This window comes from Haliaeetus albicilla, chromosome 4 (assembly GCF_947461875.1).
Source record: "Haliaeetus albicilla chromosome 4, bHalAlb1.1, whole genome shotgun sequence".
Classification (NCBI taxonomy): Eukaryota; Metazoa; Chordata; class Aves; order Accipitriformes; family Accipitridae; genus Haliaeetus; species Haliaeetus albicilla.
Genome location: NC_091486.1, coordinates 48,723,404 through 48,745,905, shown reverse-complemented (window position 1 = coordinate 48,745,905; position 22,502 = coordinate 48,723,404). Strand labels below are relative to the sequence as shown.

Here is a 22,502-nt window from a genome sequence, read left to right as displayed (position 1 = left end):
ATACATCAAGAGCTGAAGCCACTGTTGAAACATCAGCTTAAAAATACTTAAAAATGTAGTTCTAAATGCATTAAGTCCAGCATTTTCAAACCAATCCATCCCACTACTGAACTGAGCGCTACATGCATTTACTGTTCAAATTAGCCAGTGCTTAGCTATTAAGTTCTATACTGGCTTCAAGAGAATATAGCACCAAGATATAAGATAAGTGGCTGATAAAAAAAGGCACAGGCTCTGAAATGGATGTCTCTAGAAGCTACAGTTGACTCCTTGTAGTCTAGGAAGTTGTGTTCATACTTCACATAACAAGAAAGTGTCAAGATTACTTCACGGCCATTAATAGTCTGATAATTCAACTTCTCCTGTCTTTAAAGTTTCTTAGCACCTTCTAATTTTAAAGAGAGTCTCAGACACTACTTTGACCTCAGTTTTGTACAGAACTGGCAACAGAAAAGAGATGGAAATAAATGTAGTTTAGATGCACTGGACAGACTCCTTAGATGTGACACAATAGCTCCTCCCTTCAGTAGCAAACTCATGCTGGTCAGCACTCCAGTCTTACCTTCTGCAGGTTGATGGTGCTAACATGTAATTTCTTCATGGGACCTGTTTCCACAGGACCACTGGCCAAAGTTTCTCCCTGGTTGCTTCTCAACATTCGGTGCTGATAAATCAGGGGATCCTCCTCTTCATCAGCAAGAGTATAGCCCTACAATAAATGGCCTACAGTGAAGATCACATCCACACATACAAAAGCAATTTTCTACAAGCCAAATGGATGATAAAGTCAGAGAACTATCCAATCTCACAGCAAAATTTGTGAGGCAAACAACCATGTTTCATTATAATGATTACAACTGATAAACCAGAGAACTCAAATTACATCCCTTTTCTATTCAAGGTAACTAGTAAGAAATCTTAGCTCCTAGTATTAAAAGTCAAAATAATACACCTTAAAACAAACACTCCTTCCTGTTTGACTCACTAGTAAGCCTAGAACAGCAGTGTGCTACTTGTTCCACACTAATCAAATTGCAAAGCAGTTACTGAGTTTTTGAAATGTGGGACATACTACAGAAAATGCTGAGACAAGGTCTCCTTAAGACCTGAAACTATGGAAAAAATAGGGTAAAATCCACTTTGAAGAACTACTGAGAAAAAAGTAATGACACTGGCTACAAGTCTAAGTTCTTACCTAGAACTTGCAGTGATTTTTCCATGGGATGATATTTTTCCCAATGCAATCTCAAAGTCTCCTTAAAAAGCTGTACTTACCACACAAATACAGCAACAACTATTCTTCATTTTATGAGTAACTCAAAGTGAAGTTTCCAACTACTTCTTTTTCAACATGAAAACATCCCCAAAGTACCCTTACGCAAACAACTATATACTTGTCACCTCACCTTTACAATTCTGCAGATAAGAACATCATAGCGTTGATGGTTAATTCTGTGTCGCACCAGAACTTTGTTCACCATCGGGATAAAAATCTGGTACTGTACAGGGGAATACATCAAAAGCTAGTTACTCAGTCTCACCAAGAGCAGTAAAATTCCACCTTTGTTTCACTGATCTTACACGAAACCAATTCTGAAAGTTTGATTTCAGTAACTCCCGATTCCAGAAACGACTAAGAGAAGAAAAATCTGTTTTCTTTAAAATGCAGAGTGAGTGCATTACAAATATTCAACTTTAAAGCCTTGATCTTTGAGACAGTCCCTCATTCTGTGAGTTTTCAAGCCTAAGAAGAATATTACCTTCTTTCCCAGCTGGAACACCAGAGAGGAGAGGGTGTCCATTGCAGTTGTTCGTAGCTCAGGGCTCTGATCTAGTGTTCGCACAATGGGATGAATAATCCGTGAAGCATAATCAGTGAAATCCAGGGACTCTGTCAAGCGGTCCACTGTTTCTAGAGCAGCTCTAAAGTCAGAGCAGAAAGAAGGGAGGACTTACCTCTCATAGTATAAGACAGGAGAAATGAAATGTAAAAATACATAAGTGATTCACGCTCAGTCCTCCTAGGCATCAACACTAATAGGAAAAACAGGTCACCAGAACTCTGTTAATGCAGCCAGTACATGCAGGACAGCTTGCAAGTTGCAGTGACTAAAATACTGGCAGGTGAGAACCAGAAAATAATAGCCTATACCCAAGAAAAGCTAGTAACAGTGCTGTGACACCCAACCAAAAATAACTTTCCATACTAATTTAACACAGAGAAAACCCATGGAAGGAACTAAGTGGTATTTCATTCTGCATGTGGCTAGGGCAGCCATTGCAGAACTTGGATACCACCAGCAAAAAAAGAGACTGCAAAGCCACCAACACTTACTTGCGAGCCACCACTGGGACATCTGGGGCATCAAATAGCTTTACAATGGGAGGTAGTAACAAATGAAGGTAGTCATCCAAGTTTGCTCCGAAGAGCTGAATCGCATTCAATAGCTGGAGGGAAAAATGACCCGGATGTGACTCAAAGTCAGAAAGAAATGCATTCTAAATCAGTCAGTATCCAGTGAAAAGTTGCTTCAACCCTGCACTTTAAACAAAGCACTGTCTGCATCATTTCACACTAAGCCACTGCTGAACAGCACCTATCCTATTTGCTTGCGACACACAAGCAAGAAGCCCTGCTGGAGCATTGCACATTGGGCACGCAACTGCCTTGGCACTACCCAAATCAACCCAGCTGCTGTAGCTTCCCACTCACCTTGACAGAGACAATGCGACTCTGACTACTGTCATGCATGAAGACCCGTAACATGTGAGGAATGAGCTGAGGCAGATAAAGTTTGAATTCGCCTCCTAGAGCTACCACAATTTGCTCAATAAGTAGGATAATTGTGCTCTGTATGGAGTTGTTCATGACCCAGAAGTCCTACAGAAGAAAAAAGGAGGGGGGAGGCAGAAATTCAACAGTTCTTCAACTGAGCTATACCAGTTACAAAAAAAGCAAACTGTAGGAGACAGTCGCTAGATGAATTCAAGATTGCAGGGAGGGACTACACCTCCCTTATAGACTAATATAAATTGGCAGTTTTGGTCTGTTTTTAAAACACTCTGTGCCTTCAGTATATAGCTGTTAAAAACAACCTCTAGGCAACTGATTTTTCCTAATCCTTCTAAGTGTTTGCAAACAGTAAGTGAAAATGAAGTGAAATGCCACCTATTTATGAACTCCAAACACCTCTTGCTAAAACTATGTTTCTGACAGTAATAAGTGCACAAAATCCAAGCACTCAAAAGAACTCAGGCACTTAGCAGAATCTAGGAGCTACTCTTATTGCAGTTACTAGCAATAATGTATATTATTGTTTCAAATACATGTTATTGCAAAATACAATTATTACTTCAAATGCATGGAATTCTGCACTTCATATGAATTTACAAAGTAATTGATACATTTGATAATGACAGAAACACTATCCACCTTTTCTGACAGTAAAATCCTGGCTTAAAGATTGTACTCACTCTCATCAGTGTGACAATTTCATCCATATAGGGCCGAATATGACTTCTCACAAAGGACACCAACATCCCTAGCTGCTGGAACAGGAACTGGAAAGAAGAAACGTGTAATGATCAATGTAGCTTATTCAAACATCAAAGCAACACTGGGTGAACGACGTTTCACAGGCCAATTGCAAGCTCATTTACCAAACAAATAGCATGCATAGCTCCTATATGCTCAAAAACTGGGGCTAAATTCTTGGCTGCTTCAGCTCAGTGGTTTGGGGTTTTGGGTGGTGGGGGTGGGAGTAGTTTTGGGTTTTTGGTTGGTTCCTCCCCAATTTGGATCAAAAGTTTTACAAGCTCAAAGCCTTAGACAGTCAAGCATACAAATAGGGGTTTATAATGTGTCAGCAGATTTATAAAGTGACAAAACAGACCTGCAAGCACAAACCTAAACTACAGAGCTTTGTAATTTAGGTTTGAAGGATGCTTCCAAAAATTTAGCCCCTAATCTTTCCCCCTGCCTGTAAACCAAACTGCCACACATTTTAAGATACTCTTTCTGTACTCTTTCCCATCCCCACCAAGATATATTGGTGAAAAGTTACTGGGGAAGAGAGTTTGGTCCTTGCCAGAAATATTACATTTTTTTGAAAGATGGTTGATTGTACCATAGAAGAATTTTGACTGAGACAATTTTACTCGGATATACTATGACAGTTTTGCAAATCCTTTTGCCCCAATACAGTCTTACGCATTCACTCATGACAATGAATTTACTTTTGAGACTGTTATGAAATAATGTGGGTTAAACTGCTTTGTCCGTGAAATAAATGTAGTCTTTTTTCCTCTAGGAAAATAAGGAAATGTAAGTTATCATATATTAAATTTCAATTCTTCATGCAGAATTTGAAGACTATAGTGACAAAATACAAAGTGGAGCTCAGAAAGATAGATAACCGATCTTTGTGAAAACTAAGTAAGAAGTAATATCAGCTACTTTAGTGAGAGCAGTACACCTACATTTACCAAAAATGAACCCTGAGCTCCTGTACTGTGCCTTTTTTTGGTGTTGTGAGAAGATGCTTACATATAGGACAAGGACCTGCCTCCATTAAGCCTTAGTGTCACGCGTACCCACCTCAGCTCTTCTCCCCAGTACACTTTCACCATCTTCTTTTACCTGAAAATTTTTAAACAGAGTGTGCACAACTGCATAGCTTTCAAGCAAGTTAGATCAGTCAGGTCTAGGAGTTCGGCCAACCCAGGCGTGTGAGATGTTTTCCTTCCAATCTGAGTAGTAGTTCAGTCTGGGAGAAAACAGTGGTTCTATAGCAGGGTTGGGATTCTGCTAAGGGAGCACCCATCCCACCTATAAAACACAGTACCAATAACTAGTGCAAACTGCCCATCCCACCCCAGAGATTATTTTCAGCTGTCTGAGGAAAAGGCTCAGCAAACAGCAGCCATCTCTGGTTAGATGAACCTTAAGCCCATTATTATCTTCACGCAATTCTCATTTCCTTCTAAAACTGTAACTTAAGTGGGAAGGAAGAGAAAGCATTGCCATGAAATCACCACCCACACTGCTCTGAATGTTAGCAGACTGTAGCAAATTGAATTTTCCTTGATGAGGCAAAGTACATGGTTGCATCAGAAATTTAAAGAATCTACCTCTATTATTTAATAATACTGTTTGCAACAGTACATTAATGCAGAGATCACTGAAAGCTCTGGAAGCTGCACAGGCTGTTTTCCTGAACAAGACCAGCTTGATAAAAAACCAGAATCAAATATTGGCCTTCTAAAGATTATGCTCAGAAGCAGCTGTTTCAGTAAGAAGCAGAAAAATTGTTTCCACTGGATATTCTACCAAATGCTTACAGGAGAGAAAAAGCAAAGCTGAACTTCACTTCTGCAGCATGCTTGGCAGCAACACACAGCATAGCAATGCCCAAAGCCAGTTGCATTCTCTTTTAAAAAATGGATTCTTATTTTAGGGCAGTGGAACAGGAAGGAAGAAGTAGTGGTCCCTAGTACACTCACCTCTCTGATGGCACCATCACAAACCCGTATTACATTAAGGAACGTTGGCATGACCTGGGGCAGGAATTGCACACACTTCAGCCCAAGAGATTTGAAAATAAAGGTGATAGCCTGAACTACCATAGTGTGGTGTTGGGACAAGGATTGGTCTCGGAAAATTCTCATCAATGCCACCATAGAGACAGCTGGATAGAACTCATCCAGAGGGAGGTTTCCCATGTTCACCAACATCTCACTGGTACTGTAGTCCGCTAGGAGAAAGAAGGCAGTGTCACAAGCTACATATTAAATGGTCTTGAATACCAGTTCAGGAGCACCCAAGTATTAGGTGAAAACATGTACACTAATAATTTATTAATAAGAGGAGACAAACTGGTAACAACAAAGCAGAACAACAACAAAAACAAAACAAACAAAAAAATCAAGACCTGTTTGTAGGTCATGAAGCTATTCACTTGAAATAAATTCAGATGCTTACAAGAATCCTGGCTGGATTTGGACTCCGAGAGGCTGACGGCTGAAGCATCTCGTGACTGATCAATCATGCCAATGTTCACTTTGTGTTTGTAAGGGTCCAAAGCACCCAACAACCCTAACACACGAATAGCCTGATAAGACAGAAACAAAACCAAAATTCATCAGAACTTCATAATCAAGGCAGAAGTCAACCCATGAACCTGCAAGTTTGGAAAGGTCCTGAGGATTAACGGGAAAAGATCTGGAACTAAATTGACTAACTGGAAAAAACATCAGTGCTTTCCTTTCAACTGCTGGAGGCCATTTCACTGACTCAACACTTTCACCTCTTAAATCTGCTTACTGTACTTCTGTCAGCCACAACAATTGTATTTCACCTCCCTCCCCACCCTGAATCTATGCAGACACATTTGACAGCTCTCTCTCCCCCCCAAAAACTTTTAGAAATGGTTGTGTAATAGCTTCATGTTCATACCTCTCTACGGGTGCCCTGGTTCTGCTCAGTCTTCAGGAAGTTCAGAAGCACCTCCAGCAAAGTTGGGTACTTCCTGTATGGTTCCACCACATAACCAGTGCTGGCCACAAGCTGTCCCAGTGTCCAAAGAGCCACCTGGAAAGATCAAGCCCAGAGAAGATTAGTTTTGACCCCGGAATTTATTATGTCTCCTAATCCATCAGTCACTCAACTCTATAAAGTTTTTTTGAGCATTCTAGCATGACACTGCAAACCACAGTCCATGGTTTGAAAGCCTCTATAAAGAGTGGTTTTTAATAAGCAATAGCAAAGAAAGTGATAATCAACAATTTGTTAAGACTCTGACTCCTGTAATTGCCCTCAGTCAGAGATACAATTCATATAGGCATTCAGTTCAGTGAGTCCAAGCCTTCCAATAAAAACTGCTTCCTTTTTTTTTTTCCCTTTCTTCTTCTTTTCCTTTAACACCTCTGTATAATGTCACAACAGACAGGCACTGCAATCCCTCACCTGGGTGCCACAAGTGTGACTATACACTCCACGAGAGACTCAAGTGATTTAAAAGTTCATTTTAGCAGCTATGATGGAACACATAGATATTCTGTTACAGCTTTGGTCACAGCAGATGGCAAGTTTAGTGCAGTTGTCAAACACTCACTTGTCTTTTAGCCAGCAGGGAGGAGTCCTGTAGCATGTCCATAATTATAATGAAGAGCTCATCCACCCACTTCCTCATTTCCAGCCCACTGACCTATTGAAAGACAAAAATCAAAGTCCTTCATCTAGCATTGCCAAAAGTTTAACAACTGACAAGCTTGACAAAGAAGTACCTGCAGTATCCTTACCTGTGCAAGCTCCCCTATGGTAGCTAGGACATTGTTAATCACCCCTGGATTTGGATCTGGATCAGGATCTTTCAGTTTCACAATCAGTGCCTGGTAGGTGACAGAGGAACAAATTACAGTGTGTTTAAAAGACTCCTTGCTGTACATACAGTACTCAAAATTATCTTTCCTTTTGCTTACATCTGAAATAGATTCCACAGAGGCTCAACTTGCATCATGGTGAGCATTTCAACATTAAATGAAACTTCTATTTCACAAACTTTATGCAAATCCAGAATCAAGTTAGGCTACACTGTCACATACACGTATTACTGTGTGTAACATCCACACCAATCTCACTTTTCCCTGCTATGACGGAGCAAAAGGACTGCAGCTCCTGAGGGCCATGTATCCATGTATCATCTCACTCCAAAGTCACTAGGAAAATACAGAGACTCTACCTTAAGGATAGGCTCCATATATGGACGAATGAGGCGTGGAGCGTTAGAAACCAGATGACCCAACATCCTGGCACTTTGCTCTTTAATCCTGCCAACACCACTGTGTTCCAGCTCCGTTAGAATCTGCAGAAAAGACAATGGAAGCATGAGAAGAGGAAAAATAAAGGTAGGCAAAAATTCTTTGGATTTCCTCCTCTCCTGTTCAATGACAGCAAAAAGAAAAAACAAGCTCAGCACTTGTAAAGGGTGTTCTACATCTACTCTACATCCAGTTATTTATGTCTAAATGAAGCTAAAATTAATTAGCATAAAACTGAATAGATGGCTCCAAAACCATCTACGTTTATGAAGTGGTGCCATCCATTCACCTAAAAGAAGCACAGAACATTCTTCCTCAATACAGATGGAAAGCACTCAGCATGATGAATGTGGGGTGAAATAATGACTGCTAATACATCCATTTAGCTTCAGTCCAAACATCTATCCCTCAAAAGGCTTCCTGAAACCTACTAAGCTGGGTAATAAATATTTTCCAAAAAGGAGATATTACTCCATTCTCCTGTACATTCATTACAGCTAGATAGCCCAGTTCTTTAACACCATCTTAGTGTCAATACCAACTACCCTATTTTCACTGCAGGCATTCCTCTTCATTACCTGGATTAACATCTTGCGCAGGAAAGGCATGACAAAAGCAGGGTTCATGCTGCTCAGGCGACCCACAGTACAGATGGCCAGCTCTCGGATTTCAAAGACTTGATCATTCAGGGCCACAAAAAGAGCTTGCAAATTTTCCGCCTGGGCAAGGTGAGCATCAAATCGCTCATCCAGAGAAGCCAACACACAGAAACGTATATCAGGGTCTGCAAGAACACATTTGTTTCTCTTTAAATGCAGTAAACTCCTTATTCACAAACTGGCCTCAAAAATTCTTCACAACCTCAGGGAAATGCTGAGAGCTTCCCCAGCGTGAGACACTACGTCACTGTTTTACACATGAGAAACAGGGTAGGTCAGCCCAACAGAATCAGTGCTGCTCAGTACTGCCCCAATACCCAGATCAGTACAATGCCAACCTTTTGCACCTACAAGTGGCACATCTGGAGGCAGTGTGCAGAAAATGAACTCATCTCAGGTTACCATATTGCAACTGAAAGAATAAAAAAATCAAGTAGGAAGATTCAACAGAAGGGACCAACTCCTTCCCAAACTACAAAGTTGAAGGCCACAACACACAACAACAGCAAAAGAAGTCTCAGGGCTCTACCTAGTTCAAAGGATTACCAAGGGCACAATTTGAGCATTTTACACTAATGTTCTATTAAAACCTCAAAAATCAAGATCTGGGAAGAGAGATTAGGAGACCTTTTTAATTTGTAAAGAATGACATCTTAAGTTAGTGGTGAATACATGCAAATTCTACCACAACCATAATATCACAACCTGCTTATGTGCTAAAATTAATATGTGGTAGGAGAACCCTTTTCTCTGAACCCCACACTAACCTGGGTCGGTTATTCCAACAACAAGCAGTTTGCTGAGAACATCAGCCACAACCTGCACTGCCGTCTGACTGACCACATGGGCATGACCACTGATCAAGTGGATGGAAGGTGTGAGCAAGCGAGAGCAAGTGCGGGCTGCTTCCATCCGGATCTCCTTGTGTTCACTGTTCAGAAAGTGGTCTGCACAGTGCCGAACAAACTGAGTCAGAGAGTGGCCTAGAAAGAAGAAGATGGGGAGTTTAACACAGGTTTACACCTCAATTATTGGTCTTTCCAGGGAAGAAGAGTTTAAAGAAAGTGCTCTCAGAGTTTTCCTCCTACTGGTACTCTACTCCAATGCAGTAGTGTTCAATATCCCATACCCCTTGGCCCCCTGCTTCCTTATTTCATCTTACCTTCAAACTCAAAGCTACCCAGTGTACGAAGGGCAAGGGTGATGCTACCCACGTCACTGGCCTCCGGGATGTTGGTGAGGCTAGGGGAGGCAAGCTGGTGGGCAAGGCCCTTTGGCATGCCTGGATGTCGCAGAGGCTTGTGCATTAGAACAAGGGAGAGCATTTTCAGCAGCCCATCCTGGATATCCTTCTTTAGCTGAGGGATCTGACGACTCAAGTCGTACAGCACAGCTGTTAGAGCAGGGCTGAGGGCAAAAAGCAGGCAGATAGTCATTAGAACACAAACAATATGAGGTGCATATTTCACCCTTTTGTTTATGCCTTTGCAGATCAGAAGATAATTGCAGGCATTCACACACATCACAGCAACACCTGCCAACAGAGCACAGGGGTCCTTGTGTGAACTCAGGCACATGAGATGACCTTATTGTATGAACTTGGCGAGCAAACTGCCCGACTGCAGCACACATTGCTACATTAGGCGATATTACTAGAATACTGTTACAAATCTAAGTGATTCCTTATTCTTGTTCTTTTTAGACACAAAGGCAACTAAATTAACTTCCAGATGGTAACATTAATCTAATCTAAACAGCTTTGTGCTGCCTGGATACTTTCTCTGTACCCTCCCATACTAACAGCTTCATGAGCTAGGAAATTTCCAATGGGAACTGTCAGCTCCAAAGGTGAAAGAAGCCAGGAGAAAATACTGAGTGCTTCAATTCTCCTTCCCTGTCAATTTGATATGGCAGTGTCCTGGTTTCAGCTGGGATAGAGTTAATTTTCTTCCTAGTAGCTGGTATAGTGTTATGTTTTGGGTTCAGTATAACAAGAATGTTGATAACACACTGATGTTTTCAGTTGTTGCTACGTAGTGTTTAGACTAAGTCAAGGATTTTTCAGCTTCTCATGCCCAGCCAGCAAGAAGGCTGGAAGGGCACAAGAACTTGGGAGGGGGCACAAGAACTTGGGAGGGGGCACAAGAACTTGGGAGGGGGCACAAGAACTTGGGAGGGGGCACAAGAACTTGGGAGGGGGCACAAGAACTTGGGAGGGGGCACAAGAACTTGGGAGGGGGCACAAGAACTTGGGAGGGGGCACAGCCAGGACAGCTGACCCAAACTGGCCATGTGATGTCATGTCCAGTATATAAACTGGGAGGAGTTGGCCTGGGAGGGGGCAGGAATTGCAGCTCGGGAACTAACTGGGCATCAGTCAGTGAGTGGTGAGCAATTGCATTGTGCATCACTTGTTTTGTATATTCCAATTATTTTATTATTATTGTCATTTTATTATTGTTACTATTATCATTATTATTTTCTTCCTTTCTGTCCTATTAAATTGTTCTTATCTCAACCCATGAGTTTTACCATTTTTTTTTTTCCAATTCTCTCCCCCATCCCACTGGGTGGCTGGGGAAGTGAGCAAGCGGCCGTGTGGTGCTTAGTTCCTGGCTGGGGTTAAACCATGACAGGCAGAAAGCTGCTGGCCTTCAGAGGCTTTCTAAATTATTGCAGGCTGTTGCCAAATGTGTTTGAATAGTGGAAAGTAAAAGGAGATTGCTTTTGAATTCACTAGTCGTTCTACAAAAACATTTCTCTACACAGAGACCAACGCTCTTAAGTAACTTGACACATTAACAGTTCAAACATATTATTCTTCTGAAAGAGCTATACTGATCTTCTGAAACATCATTTAAAAGCACTAATCTTCCTTCTCAATCTGAAGACTTTCAAGGTCTCATCGGCATAGCCAACAATGCCATCCAGTGGCTAACAGAAAAATATGCTCGTGTGCCTTGTACATACCTCAGGCCCACAGCCAACATAGGTTCCAAAAGCTCTTTGATGTCCTGCTGGATACTAGGTCCCATGGCTCGTGCCAGCATACTAATGCAGGTGAAAACTGTGGCATCAACCTGCACAGACTTCTGCCTCCTGGAAAGGGACCACATAAAAGTTAATTAAGAGGAGCTCTTATTTTTCAAACATCTTACCTTATCCCACTTCTGTGTTACCAGTCTTACAGAACTACCTCTGATTTCAATACAATAGTTTGATCCCACATCAGAAAAATTATACGAAGAACAGGTGTTTCAGTTTCTACCTCCAACCTTCACATACTTACTTGTGGGCAAAGTCCTTTGGTGGAAGAGCTGCTTTTATGATTTCAAGGACTTTTGGCAGGTAAGCTTGAAACTCAGACCTTACAGCCACAGAAAGCAAACCCAAGGCCTGGAAGGCTGCTGTTCGCTCCTTCTCCTTCTTCACACAGCTGAGAACATGATTCATGGTGTCTGGAAGATACTGATCAGCTGCCCACAAGAAAAAACAACACAGATATTGGAACTCATTTAGGTTGATACAGTTGCATTACATTTGCAACTAAACCTTTACAAGTATAAAACTAGGGAACAGACATAGCCATATAAAGTTTGCTGACATGAGCAGTGGCAAATACATGTCACCATATAATAAAATTTTCAAAGCCCAGAAGGCTTTTTAAAAAAATAAAATTAAAAAAAAAAAAAAATCACCAAAATGAAAGAACTTTGAGGGAAAAAAAACCAACATTGCAACAGGTTCTATACGCAAGTAAGATCCAAGTGTCTTGTTTTTATAGTGATTGATTGGAAATTTAGAATAATAACACAAAGTTTGTTCCAACCCACTTAGAGCAGCTTGGTGACTTGCCTCCAACTCTGATGCTCTCCTAAACTTGCTTGATAAATCAATTGAACTGCCTTAAAGCTGGCAGGTATTTCCCATTTTTACTTGATATTTCCTGGCACATACAACAGAGAAAAAGGAAGACAAGTCTGCTGGTAATATTTGGGATACATTGAGTGGGAGCAAGAGAGCAGAGTTCAATCCCAGCTCTGACACACTGAGGAAAAAAAACAAAAGGGATGTTCTATCTCCTATGGTATTGATCACAGAATTCAGACAATAGCTTTCATTCCATTTTCTTCATCAGAGCAACATTTTGGCATCAGATAAAGTCACACTTATTCAGGGAAGAAAAAAGACTGTCCTCCCACAGAGGAATTTGCTCATCTTACAAGCACATTTGTACTGCTGCATTGCCTGCACAAGCTCATCTGGACCAAAGACAGCTAGATAACTTCCAGCTCAATTTCAGCAACATTTCTAACATCCAACCATCTGTCTTGTCACCTGTGAATGCTGAAGGACGGAAAGCCGCCAACCGTGGTAGCAGATTGAGAACCGTCATCTGGATCAAAGAATTTTTGCTGGTTCTGCACTTGAGAACCCACTGGCACACCTGAAAGGAGATAAATTGGGCTTTGAAGGTTGGCCATTGGCAGTAATGCCCAAATGTTTATTACCTGGGTGCTTTAAGGCATTCTACTGACATTTGGCTTCAGAGTCCATCAGAAAGATGGATAATTAAGACTGCTTCCAAAGAAAGTAAATCACTTGCTCTAAGAGAGACAGTGACAAAGCCAGAATACACATAATTAATGAGTTTTCATGCCTCAATTCAATACTAGGCAGTATTGCCTGCTAAGTAAGGACCTGAAGGACAATTGCTCTATAAGAACTGGTGTTGTGAATGTCGGTAGACAAGCTGAAGACCTCTTACTTGATCAAACTTCTCTTCCATTAGATCCCTGCAGCATCGACTTTCTACCAATGTAGACTTTGCTGGGACAGGTGAGGTTGCGAAACCCATAATTCCTTGGTGGGCACTGTACCCCAGAAGACCAGCCAAAGCATTTGACTGAGAGGGCTGAAGAGACTGGAAGCTAGTGAAGGGCGTGATGTGGCGAGGTTTGGTACTGAAGCCCATCAGGTCTTTGCAGTACTTGTCATGCACAAGCTGCTGCTGAGTGATCTCTTCCATCTCCTCTCTAAGGCGCTGGACAAAGTAGAAAAGCATGTTTTTAAAAAAAAGTAGCTGAGTAAGAGATTCCCAACATAGTGCTACCCAAATCTCCTGAGCAGCACCCTGTATAATTGATATCCAAAAGGCTGTAAAACATCAACTAAGCAAAATCCAGCAAAACATGCAACAGAGTCCTCATTCTATACAATAATCTTTTTCATTGTAATTAATCCAGTTAATAGCACTTTCCATCAGAGGTTAATACCTACTCAGCCCAAACTTGTCGCTGTTATTTCTCTGACACACTTCAATTTGTAATAATCAATGTTCTGACTCCATGTTCAGACGACTTTTCAGCCCAACAACCCCATTTCAAACACAATAAGGTATTTCCACAGATTGCTGAGGTGCTACATATTGTCAATCAATCTGGCAACCAAGAGCCACAATCCCCATCTTGTTAATTTTCTCACCTCTCCCTCCATACTGCTGATTCTCACTAGCTCATTGAGGATCAGTAAGGCACCATGGATTCGGTCATCACGGTTCATTCCTTTCTCTTTGGCCAAAGTCTCATCAAAGCCCTTCTCAGCCTCTTCATATGTATGCTTGGGGGGAAAAAAAAAATTAAAAAAATCTCAGCAATCATGCAGAAACAAACCCTGTGGAAATAAAGTAGCACTGCCAGTCAAGAGTTACTGATGTCCTGTAATTTTCCAAGAGTAGCCACAAACCTCAACCGAGTAAAAACAGAGTATAACACTACAAAATTCAGATTCACCCAAAAGTTGTGGACTCTGCTGCAGAGCATTTTCAACAGCTCTAATCAAACAGCCAGTCAACTGTGCCACGATATAAACTTCATCAATATCTGCATCACAGATTTGACTATAAAGAATCCAAGTTACAACATTTGATGGCACTGTCCAAACCTTATTTGCTATTATGAAGCTTGAATTCATGTGACAACAGCAGCAAAGCTAAGGTTCAGACAAAAGAGTCCTTACCTTTTTCACTCATGTTTTATCTACACTAATAAAACCATCTGCTAGTAAGAGATGACAATAGATAGATGACTGCATGGCTGTAAAACTAGGTCAAGCTCAACAGCTGAAAATGAGCTGCAGATAGAGCAACGGATTCTTGATGGAGTTAAGTCTCTGCTTACTTTTACACTGAGATGAAGGAACTACTCATTTTGTAAGCTATTATCTTTTCATCCCTTTCAAGGGGAGGCAGTTTTCTACTGAAAATCAGACATACTGACAAAGGCAACCCCGGTTCTTAGACAGCTCTTCTAAAAAGTGGCATTTGATCATTTGCATTACACTATGAGGAGCTGCTTCAAAACAAAGTTATTTTCTTACTCTGTACCACTGGGGCTTCTGCATCTCTTTTGGCTCCCGTTGAGTGGTGAGGATAAGGCAGGCTCTTAAGGCAGAAACAGCTCCCTCTCGGATGGCCTGTTTGGGATCCCACACAGCCACAAATATATTGTCAAAGAACGGCTGCACTTGTTGGAAGAAGAAGGTAGGCACGCTGATTGCCAGCTCACGCAGGACAAGAACCTGGAGGTGGGGAGAAAAACAGTAACAATCTGCGAGGACCAGCACCCATAGACTAACCTCATAATTTCTAGACTGTAGTATCATTTATTTAGAATGTTAATGTCTGTGAGCCTGAGCTGTTTCCAGCTCCATACTTTTACAGTTTCTAGGACAATAGTGTCTCAATCTCTTTTAGTCACTGGGCTAATGTAGAAGCAATGAGGCAGCACTATGCCTGCCACAAGAGCATCACAGATTCTCAGACTGGCAGCCATTCTGATCCTGATCAGTGCTTTTCTGCAGCTTTGTGCACATTTCCTACCACTGTTAACTAATCCTAACCATCCCATTCTAAGACAGGTGAAGACAAAGAAGGATCACTTACAGCTGCATGTCTTCGACCTTCATTCCTGTCAGCTCCCAGCCATTCCAGAGCTCGTTTTACCTCAAACTCCACATACTCAGCTGTAAAGGTGTCACCAGCCATTGCAAGCCGCCCGATAGCCTTGGAGGCCATCTCCATTACAACAGGGTCATTGGATGGCAAGAGGTTCCTCAGGTAGTTGGCAAACCTGCCAATACGGGTGGCGTTACCTCCTTCAACACCGATAAGGCTTGCTGTAGAGAAAGGGAGCAATGCTGTAGGTTCTCCCTAAGAGTCCGTGAGGCAGACAGTAGGTTATGCCTGGATGAGAGTTAGTATTCCCTATCCATTCCTTAGATTCCCATTAACTCCTCCTAAACTGCAAATCCACAGAAAAAAATACAAAAAAATCAAGCAGTAGGAAAGGGCTGCCATTCTTTTGAGCCTGAACTTGTTAAGTGGGCAGGAAAATGCATCCAGTATCTTCATAGATTTTTCCCCATTTTTAGTTTAAAAAGAGAAAAAAAAAATCCGCCCTGGGATCACAGACCCATTCCCAATAGAAAGACATCCATTCACATGCAACTACTATGGCTGGTCCGCCTCAGTAGAGAAGTCAAAGACTGAATGGACCAAGGAAATTGCTCTCCCCCTGAGCTCTAGAGATGGTCTCTCCTGGCCAAGGTGGAGGCATATTGGCAGGCGGCAGTGTGGCAGAAACTTTCAGTGCCAGTGCCTGGGTTGTACCTGCTCTGTAGATAAAGAGGCCATCAGTGTCCAGGGTTGTCAAGCCAGCACCTTTCAACAGCACTAAATTCACAGAAACAATTTTAAAGTGATACTGTCAGCTTAAAATCAGATGTTGTCAACAAAGATTTCTTGAGCTAAGGGACTTCCGCTTTCTTCAAACACGTTGGGATTGGATTATTATGTCTGTGAGCCTAAACCATAAGGACCTCCTATTTGGTTATTAAAGAAGTAACTGCTACAATACAGGCTACTTGCTTGGAAGGCAAAGTATTTATGCAAGTTGATTTCCCTAAGAGTCAAGATGCAGGCAGCTCTGCTATGCCACAGCAAAAGCACAACCAGAGCAACTGATGGAGCAGCTGATCAAAATCAAAGCAGAAGCTATGTGATGCTGTCCCAGGGATGGAAGCTGCTGTTATTGAGCCAGGTAAATTTAAATAACAAGAATCAATCTCCTCAGTCAGAAGAGAGTTGAGAAAGTCAGCCCACCCTGACACATATAAATGGACATGCCCAAACTGTTCTCAGCTGAGCTCAGGAACAGAATTTTCACATGCTCAGCACTCATATTTGATGCTCAACTCCCAGAAGAGCTCAGGGCCCATTAAGCACCAGGTTTTCAGCCACTCTCAGCACTCAGCAGCGTCCATGCTGACACTTACAGACACATTTTCAGAGCTGAGCAAGGAGCACGCACCCAGCGTACTGAGCAGTCAGACACCACAAGGCCGCGATTATAAAAGCTCATTCCTTTAGAAAATCTGTCCCTAAAGATAGATGCATGAAGAGGAAACTCACCAGAGGCATTAAGCACTTTCACTCACCTATAGCCAGAATGCCACCTTTCCTTTCATTTGCATCAGAGCTAGAGACCAGCTCAAATATGTGATGGTTCAGCTGATCATAAAACCTGGTAGATTCTTCCTGACTCATCTGTAAAAGCAAAAAGTTAAATTCAGTTTTCAGCATTCTTTCCCTCCTTCCTGCCCCCAAAACCTCCATAAAGACAACTATTCTTAGGTCACTTAAACAGAAAGAAGTTAAATCAACTGTACATTACAAACACAAAACCGTATGTCTTCTTTGTGCCCTAGATGTGTCAAGTTTACTTATCCTGGTGTTTGACCACCCATCTGTGTCACCAACTCACCCACCTCTCCTACACGCTGGGGCTACGCTCCACCTTCTCTCTAAGACCAGCTTCCATATTCCAGAAATCTCCATCCACAAAGTACCCAGCCCATGCCCTACACTCATACAATAAACAAGGATAAATTATCTCATTTGCAGCACTTACTTCACGGAGCTCCATGGTGACATAATGCTGCAAGTCCTTGGCAGCTTTCGCCCTTGTCTCCTCACTGCGACTCTTCAAGCCGTTGGCAAATTGTTGGAGAATGGACACAGTGCCCGACATGATGGTGGTATGTTGGGGCTCGGGGTCATCAAGTCCTGTAAGTTCTTCAGAGAGACACTTTTTTTTACTGCTTTCAGTTACTGAAATATCTGAGCTTCTTTCTTAACGCTGCCTGTTTCCAAAACACACATCCTATTGCCTGCAAGGATGCTGTGCCAGTAGAGCATAAAGTTACAAGCAATGACTATATTCCTTAGGCCTTACAACCCTGTGACAAAACTGTATCACCACATAATATCTTGATCCCCAGCCCATTTGCTCTCTAGTTCCTCAAATACCAAAATATGCTCCAGTAGGTCAGGTGCCCAACCCCATGGCAATCTAACTCTAAATCAAGGGTCGTGCAATAGCTGAAAAATAGCAGGGCCAGATTTGGGTTTACAATTACCCTATAGTAAGTAGGCACAATCATTCCCATGATTATATCGTTATCATATCTGACTCCTCCTTGAACACTTCCATCCAAGTTTCTCCACAGAAATTCTAGTGTTATGCCAACACAAGGAAGACTCAGCACTCGGGGCCTGGCAAGTGTTACATTCTCCTGTAGATATTTAGAGATGGGAAGTCTACTTATAGCAACGCCAACCATTGCAACAGGATGTTTACTATCAAAACACGTAACCAAACTTTCTCTTGAGTCTTTCTGCATGTGGAATATATTTTAGAGGCTTGACCCCCACGGTTTTCTGGTTAAATAAGCCCAAACCGAGCTTGACGGAAGGGCCCACAACGACACAAGACACCAAAACTTCCAACTCCTTCTTCCCCAAACATCCCCCACGCGGTTCACAAAGATCCACCGAGATTACAGCCTGAGGTGGCTTCAGGGCTTCCCCGCGGCCGGGAGCCAGGAGAAGCTCCTCCGGACGAAGAGAACAGCCTGTGGCTGCGGCCCCACCACCGCCGGCCGGGCTACCCCAGCGCGGGGATTTCCTCACAGCCGCCCTCGCAGAGGGACGCGACAGCCGGCGGGCAGGAGCCGGCGGGCCCGAGCCCGCCGCCGTCGCTCCACAGGCCGGGAGTGAGGGAGGGGTGAGGCAGGGCAGGGCGGGCACCGCCGCCGGGCCGGGCGCGGGGCCTCTAGCGGCAACGCCGCGGGGGCCGGGGGCGGGGGCGCTCGGGTAAGGCTGGTCCGGGCGGGGAGCCGCGACGCGGGGCCGAGGCGCCCGCGGGAGCGCCGGTGCCGCTGACAGGGCGCCGGGCGGGAGTCCGGAGGGCGCTGAGGCGGGAGCGGGCGGGGAGGGCCGTGGCGGGGAGGGCCGTGAGGGGAGGCGAGGGGAAGGGGATAGGCGATGCTGAGGGGAGGCTCCGGAGCCGCACTCACCGCCTCCGCCCCGACCGCCGCCGGCTCCCCCGCTCCGGGCCCCGCGCCCTCCCCTCCCCCGCGCCTGCCGGACCGGCGAGCCGCTGCTGGCCAATAGCCTCCCAGAAGGACTTTGATAGGCACCGCGCCTGACCAGTAGAAAAAGAGCAGCAGAGAAGGAGCGCTCGCAGCTCTGCCCCTTCTCCCGAGGAACCGCAAGGAGAGACCGTCGCCTTCCGGCCAATCATCAAGACAGCCGGGAACGAGTGGCAGTAAAGCTGACCAATGGCAAGGCTGAGCGTCCTCGATTGGTGAAAAGTCCGCGCTAGGCCCTCCTTCCAGACGCCGGCTGGCTTCCGCCCTTCCGTAAAGCCTGTGCGCTGTGTGCGCATGCGCGAAGGGAGTGGCGCGGTGATTTGCCGTGCAGTGCCGCGCCCGATGTGCGTCGCTGAAATGAGTCCGGCTGCCCATGACAGGACCAAGGGCAGCCGGGGCGGTGGCCGGCTGTAGGCGCTCGGCTGCCGTAATGGCGCGTATAGCAGTGCTGGTGTGTGCTTCAGAGTGACCCCTCGCAGCTGCGCATGACGACGTGGGCCATTTAATGTTTATACCGGGGCGCCCGCAGGTGCTGGCTGCTCGCTCGGGCGCTCCTCTGGTACGCGACCCTCCGCGGAACCCCCTGCACGTAGGCCTTTAGGGGCGCGGGGGGCGGTGAGGAGGGTCGGGAGCGGCCGTTGGGCTCAGGCGCGCGGCGGGAGGGCGGTTGGGGCGCGCGGGGCGCGCGCGGCGGGGCAGGCGCCCGTCCCAGCGGGTAAGGGCGGCGCGTGCCTCCCCCCGCCCCCCGCCTCAGGCGTTGCCCGCGCGGTCATGGGCGGTGGCGGCGGCGGCGGCCTCTCCCCGCAGGGCCCCGCGGCGGCAGCGACCAGGCTAACGCGCGGCCCTTCCCCTTCTAGGTGCTGCTGCTGCTGTGAGACGGGGCGGCGGGGAGAGCATGGGGCCGGCAGACCTGGTGCAGAAGATCAGTATTAGCGCCGAGAGCCCGCGGGGAACCGAGAGGAACGACGCCGGCGCCGCCCTGGCGGGCGCTGAGAGAGTTCCCCCCGGCACCTGGAGGCAGAAGTGTGCGGCCTACGTGCTGGCGCTCAGACCTTGGAGTTTCAGCGCCTCCCTCACCCCTGTGGCCCTCGGCAGCGCTCTGGCGTACCGGGCTGAGGGAGCGCTAAACCCAGGGCTGTTGGTGGGAAGCGCGGTGACCGTCCTGGCTGTGCACGGAGCTGGCAACTTGGTGAATACCTACTACGACTTCTCCAAAGGCATCGACCACAAGAAGAGTGATGACAGGACTTTGGTGGACCAGATTTTGGAGCCTCAGGACGTAGTCCGGTTTGGAGTCTTTCTCTATACTGTGGGCTGTATCTGTGCTGCTGGGCTCTACACTGTCTCAACGCTCAAGCTGGAGCACCTGGCCCTGATCTACTTCGGAGGACTTTCCAGTTCCTTCCTTTATACTGGAGGTAAGCACTGTATCCCATTTGCTGTGAATCTGAATGTAAACGTGACAGAATTAGCTGATTTGTCAAGGGTTTCTAGAAGATGCAAGTGATCTATCTGGTTAACTGTCTTAAAAATATTTGGTGGTATTGCCTGGAGTACTGGTGCATAAACTTGTGTTCTCTGCCATTGATTGTTGTGGGACGATGTGGGAAGAGGCATGCTAAGTTCTTCAGTTGGCAAGTGGTGTTGAGACAGTTATTTACGTATATGGCTTTAGGTGCTCATCAGAACTGTTGCTGGAACTTTTCATGATGTGTATCTCATATCCCTCAGCAGTATAGCTCACTGCATATTTTCTTTTCCATTGGTGGACTCTGTTTCTTTGTTTTGGAATGTTTTGTTGTTATTCTCTAGGTGGAGTTTCATTGTGAATGTAGAATAGTTTGTGTTTGCTCTTAAGAGGAGGATATTTTTATTGTCTTCTTGGGTTGAGTAGATACAAATGTAATTATTGGGAAAAAAACCCCAAACTCGGTTTCAAACTGTCAAACTTTCAAACAGTTATGTTAGTTTCCTTGAAAGAACCTTGCCAGTTTTGTGTTTTGTTCTGAGCTTTTTATATATTTCTTCAGGATCAGGTTCTAGTATGCGTGATCACACTAGAGTACCTTATTTCTATAAGTTTCTGCATAAATAGGTGCTTCTAGATGTGAAGATGGGTATTAGAACCTGGCCCTTAGTTTCTGTTACATTGTTTGACTGAAGAAATTCAGAAGCTGTGTTTACTTTATTATGTTTGGAAAAAGGAAAAAAAATGCTTCTTGGCCATAGCTACATGTGCGTTGGTCGTTTTACAATATTTCTGTGGGAAGGGCTGATCTGTTATATTATCCATTCTCTTTGAGTTGTTTGATGATGCTTCATTTTATTCTTGTGTCTTGCCACAGGAATTGGATTTAAATATGTTGCACTTGGAGACGTGGTGATCCTGATCACCTTTGGGCCCCTGGCTGTCATGTTTGCCCATGCTGTGCAGGTTGGTTATCTGTCTGTCTCACCACTGCTCTACGCTATCCCACTAGCTCTCAGTACTGAGGCCATCCTGCACAGCAACAACACACGAGACATGGAGTCTGACCGGCAGGCGGGTATTGTCACCTTGGCTATCCTCATCGGCCCTGCGTTCTCCTATATTCTCTACACCGTGCTGCTCTTCTTGCCCTACCTGATTTTCTGTGTGCTGGCCACACGCTATACCATCAGCATGGCATTGCCACTACTCACCATCCCGATGGCATTTTCACTGGAAAGGCAGTTTCGGAGTCAGAGCTTCAACAAAATTCCTCAGCGGACAGCCAAACTCAATCTCCTCTTGGGGCTTTTCTATGTTTTTGGTATTACGCTAGCACCAGCCGGTGCTCTGCCCAAACTGTAACAAGAGCAGGAGAGTCAGGCCTCACAATTCAGTATTAATGCTGATTAACAGTGGATGATGTGGGTAGATGACCCATTATGGACAGTGGGAAGAACGGAGAGACTGTCTTGAGCTGTTGGTTGTCTGTGAATTTTATAATCTCTGATGTTGGTTAGCTTGTACAACAGACTTTAAAAAAGTGATTTGTTAGTTTTTTGGAAGGGGTGAACTGTGCAGCTTTCCTTCAGGGGAGCAAGGTGACGTGAGGACAAGGAAACGTTTAAAGAAACTCATCCTTCTGCCACTGAGTTCTTTCACTGTCAACTCAATGAAAGTAAGATTCAGCCTCAAATACAAACTCTCTGTTCCCTTCACAAGCACCGTGATTGCTCTTATGACTCCTTTTCTTACCATGGTCGAGGAGTCAGGTGGCTCCTGTGTGGTAAACAGAAAACACTGCCAAATGTTTAGCATCACAGCAATGTAGGTGCTAGTACTTCACTCCCTTGTGAGCATAGTTCATCTTCATCTGCTGTATGTTTTAATTTTTGTGGGGTTTTTTTCCCTAGCCAAATTTTGAGCTTTTATTTCCAAATCCCATGAAATGCACTAGATACTAATTCATTAACTGTTGCTTCTGCTTGGTCCTTATAGTCTAGAAATTTCAAAGTTATGTATCTCTGTGGGATGTTGGTGCTAAAATGGAGCACAAATAGCCCACT

The 22,502-nt window shown here is 44.5% G+C and overlaps 2 protein-coding genes across 7 annotated transcripts in view; one reads left to right on the top strand and one right to left on the bottom strand.

Annotated features, from left to right (window-relative positions):
• MTOR (mechanistic target of rapamycin kinase) overlaps positions 1–18,987 on the bottom strand; it is a 68,392-nt gene extending 49,405 nt beyond the window's left edge. Inside the window, exons 1-27 of one of the 4 annotated variants that reach the window (XM_069782470.1) lie at positions 18,894–18,987; positions 17,447–17,610; positions 16,974–17,082; positions 16,147–16,209; positions 15,421–15,653; positions 14,856–15,056; positions 13,962–14,096; positions 13,246–13,521; positions 12,816–12,924; positions 11,767–11,953; positions 11,448–11,576; positions 9,640–9,884; positions 9,245–9,460; positions 8,397–8,602; positions 7,740–7,862; positions 7,300–7,389; positions 7,113–7,205; positions 6,455–6,589; positions 5,981–6,110; positions 5,503–5,753; positions 4,598–4,639; positions 3,475–3,561; positions 2,714–2,881; positions 2,336–2,448; positions 1,761–1,923; positions 1,407–1,499; positions 563–709 (exon numbers count right to left, since the gene is read on the bottom strand). In XM_069782470.1, the coding sequence (XP_069638571.1) occupies positions 563–709; positions 1,407–1,499; positions 1,761–1,923; positions 2,336–2,448; positions 2,714–2,881; positions 3,475–3,561; positions 4,598–4,639; positions 5,503–5,753; positions 5,981–6,110; positions 6,455–6,589; positions 7,113–7,205; positions 7,300–7,389; positions 7,740–7,862; positions 8,397–8,602; positions 9,245–9,460; positions 9,640–9,884; positions 11,448–11,576; positions 11,767–11,953; positions 12,816–12,924; positions 13,246–13,521; positions 13,962–14,096; positions 14,856–15,056; positions 15,421–15,653; positions 16,147–16,209; positions 16,974–17,082; positions 17,447–17,566 (3,864 nt within the window). In that variant the 5' untranslated portion in view covers positions 17,567–17,610; positions 18,894–18,987. The remainder of the gene's footprint in view (positions 1–562; positions 710–1,406; positions 1,500–1,760; positions 1,924–2,335; positions 2,449–2,713; positions 2,882–3,474; positions 3,562–4,597; positions 4,640–5,502; positions 5,754–5,980; positions 6,111–6,454; positions 6,590–7,112; positions 7,206–7,299; positions 7,390–7,739; positions 7,863–8,396; positions 8,603–9,244; positions 9,461–9,639; positions 9,885–11,447; positions 11,577–11,766; positions 11,954–12,815; positions 12,925–13,245; positions 13,522–13,961; positions 14,097–14,855; positions 15,057–15,420; positions 15,654–16,146; positions 16,210–16,973; positions 17,083–17,446; positions 17,611–18,893) is intronic. The other 3 variants (XM_069782471.1, XM_069782472.1, XM_069782473.1) reach the window with 3 other exon arrangements.
• Positions 18,988–19,276: 289 nt separating this feature from the next.
• The window catches only part of UBIAD1 (UbiA prenyltransferase domain containing 1), a 5,606-nt gene continuing 2,380 nt past the window's right edge, over positions 19,277–22,502 (top strand). The window contains exons 1-3 of one of the 3 annotated variants that reach the window (XM_069782467.1): positions 19,277–19,527; positions 19,826–20,386; positions 21,314–21,402. In XM_069782467.1, the coding sequence (XP_069638568.1) occupies positions 19,864–20,386; positions 21,314–21,402 (612 nt within the window). In that variant the 5' untranslated portion in view covers positions 19,277–19,527; positions 19,826–19,863. Of the gene's footprint in view, positions 19,528–19,629; positions 19,684–19,825; positions 20,387–21,313; positions 22,115–22,502 lie in introns of those variants that run through there. The other 2 variants (XM_069782465.1, XM_069782466.1) reach the window with 2 other exon arrangements.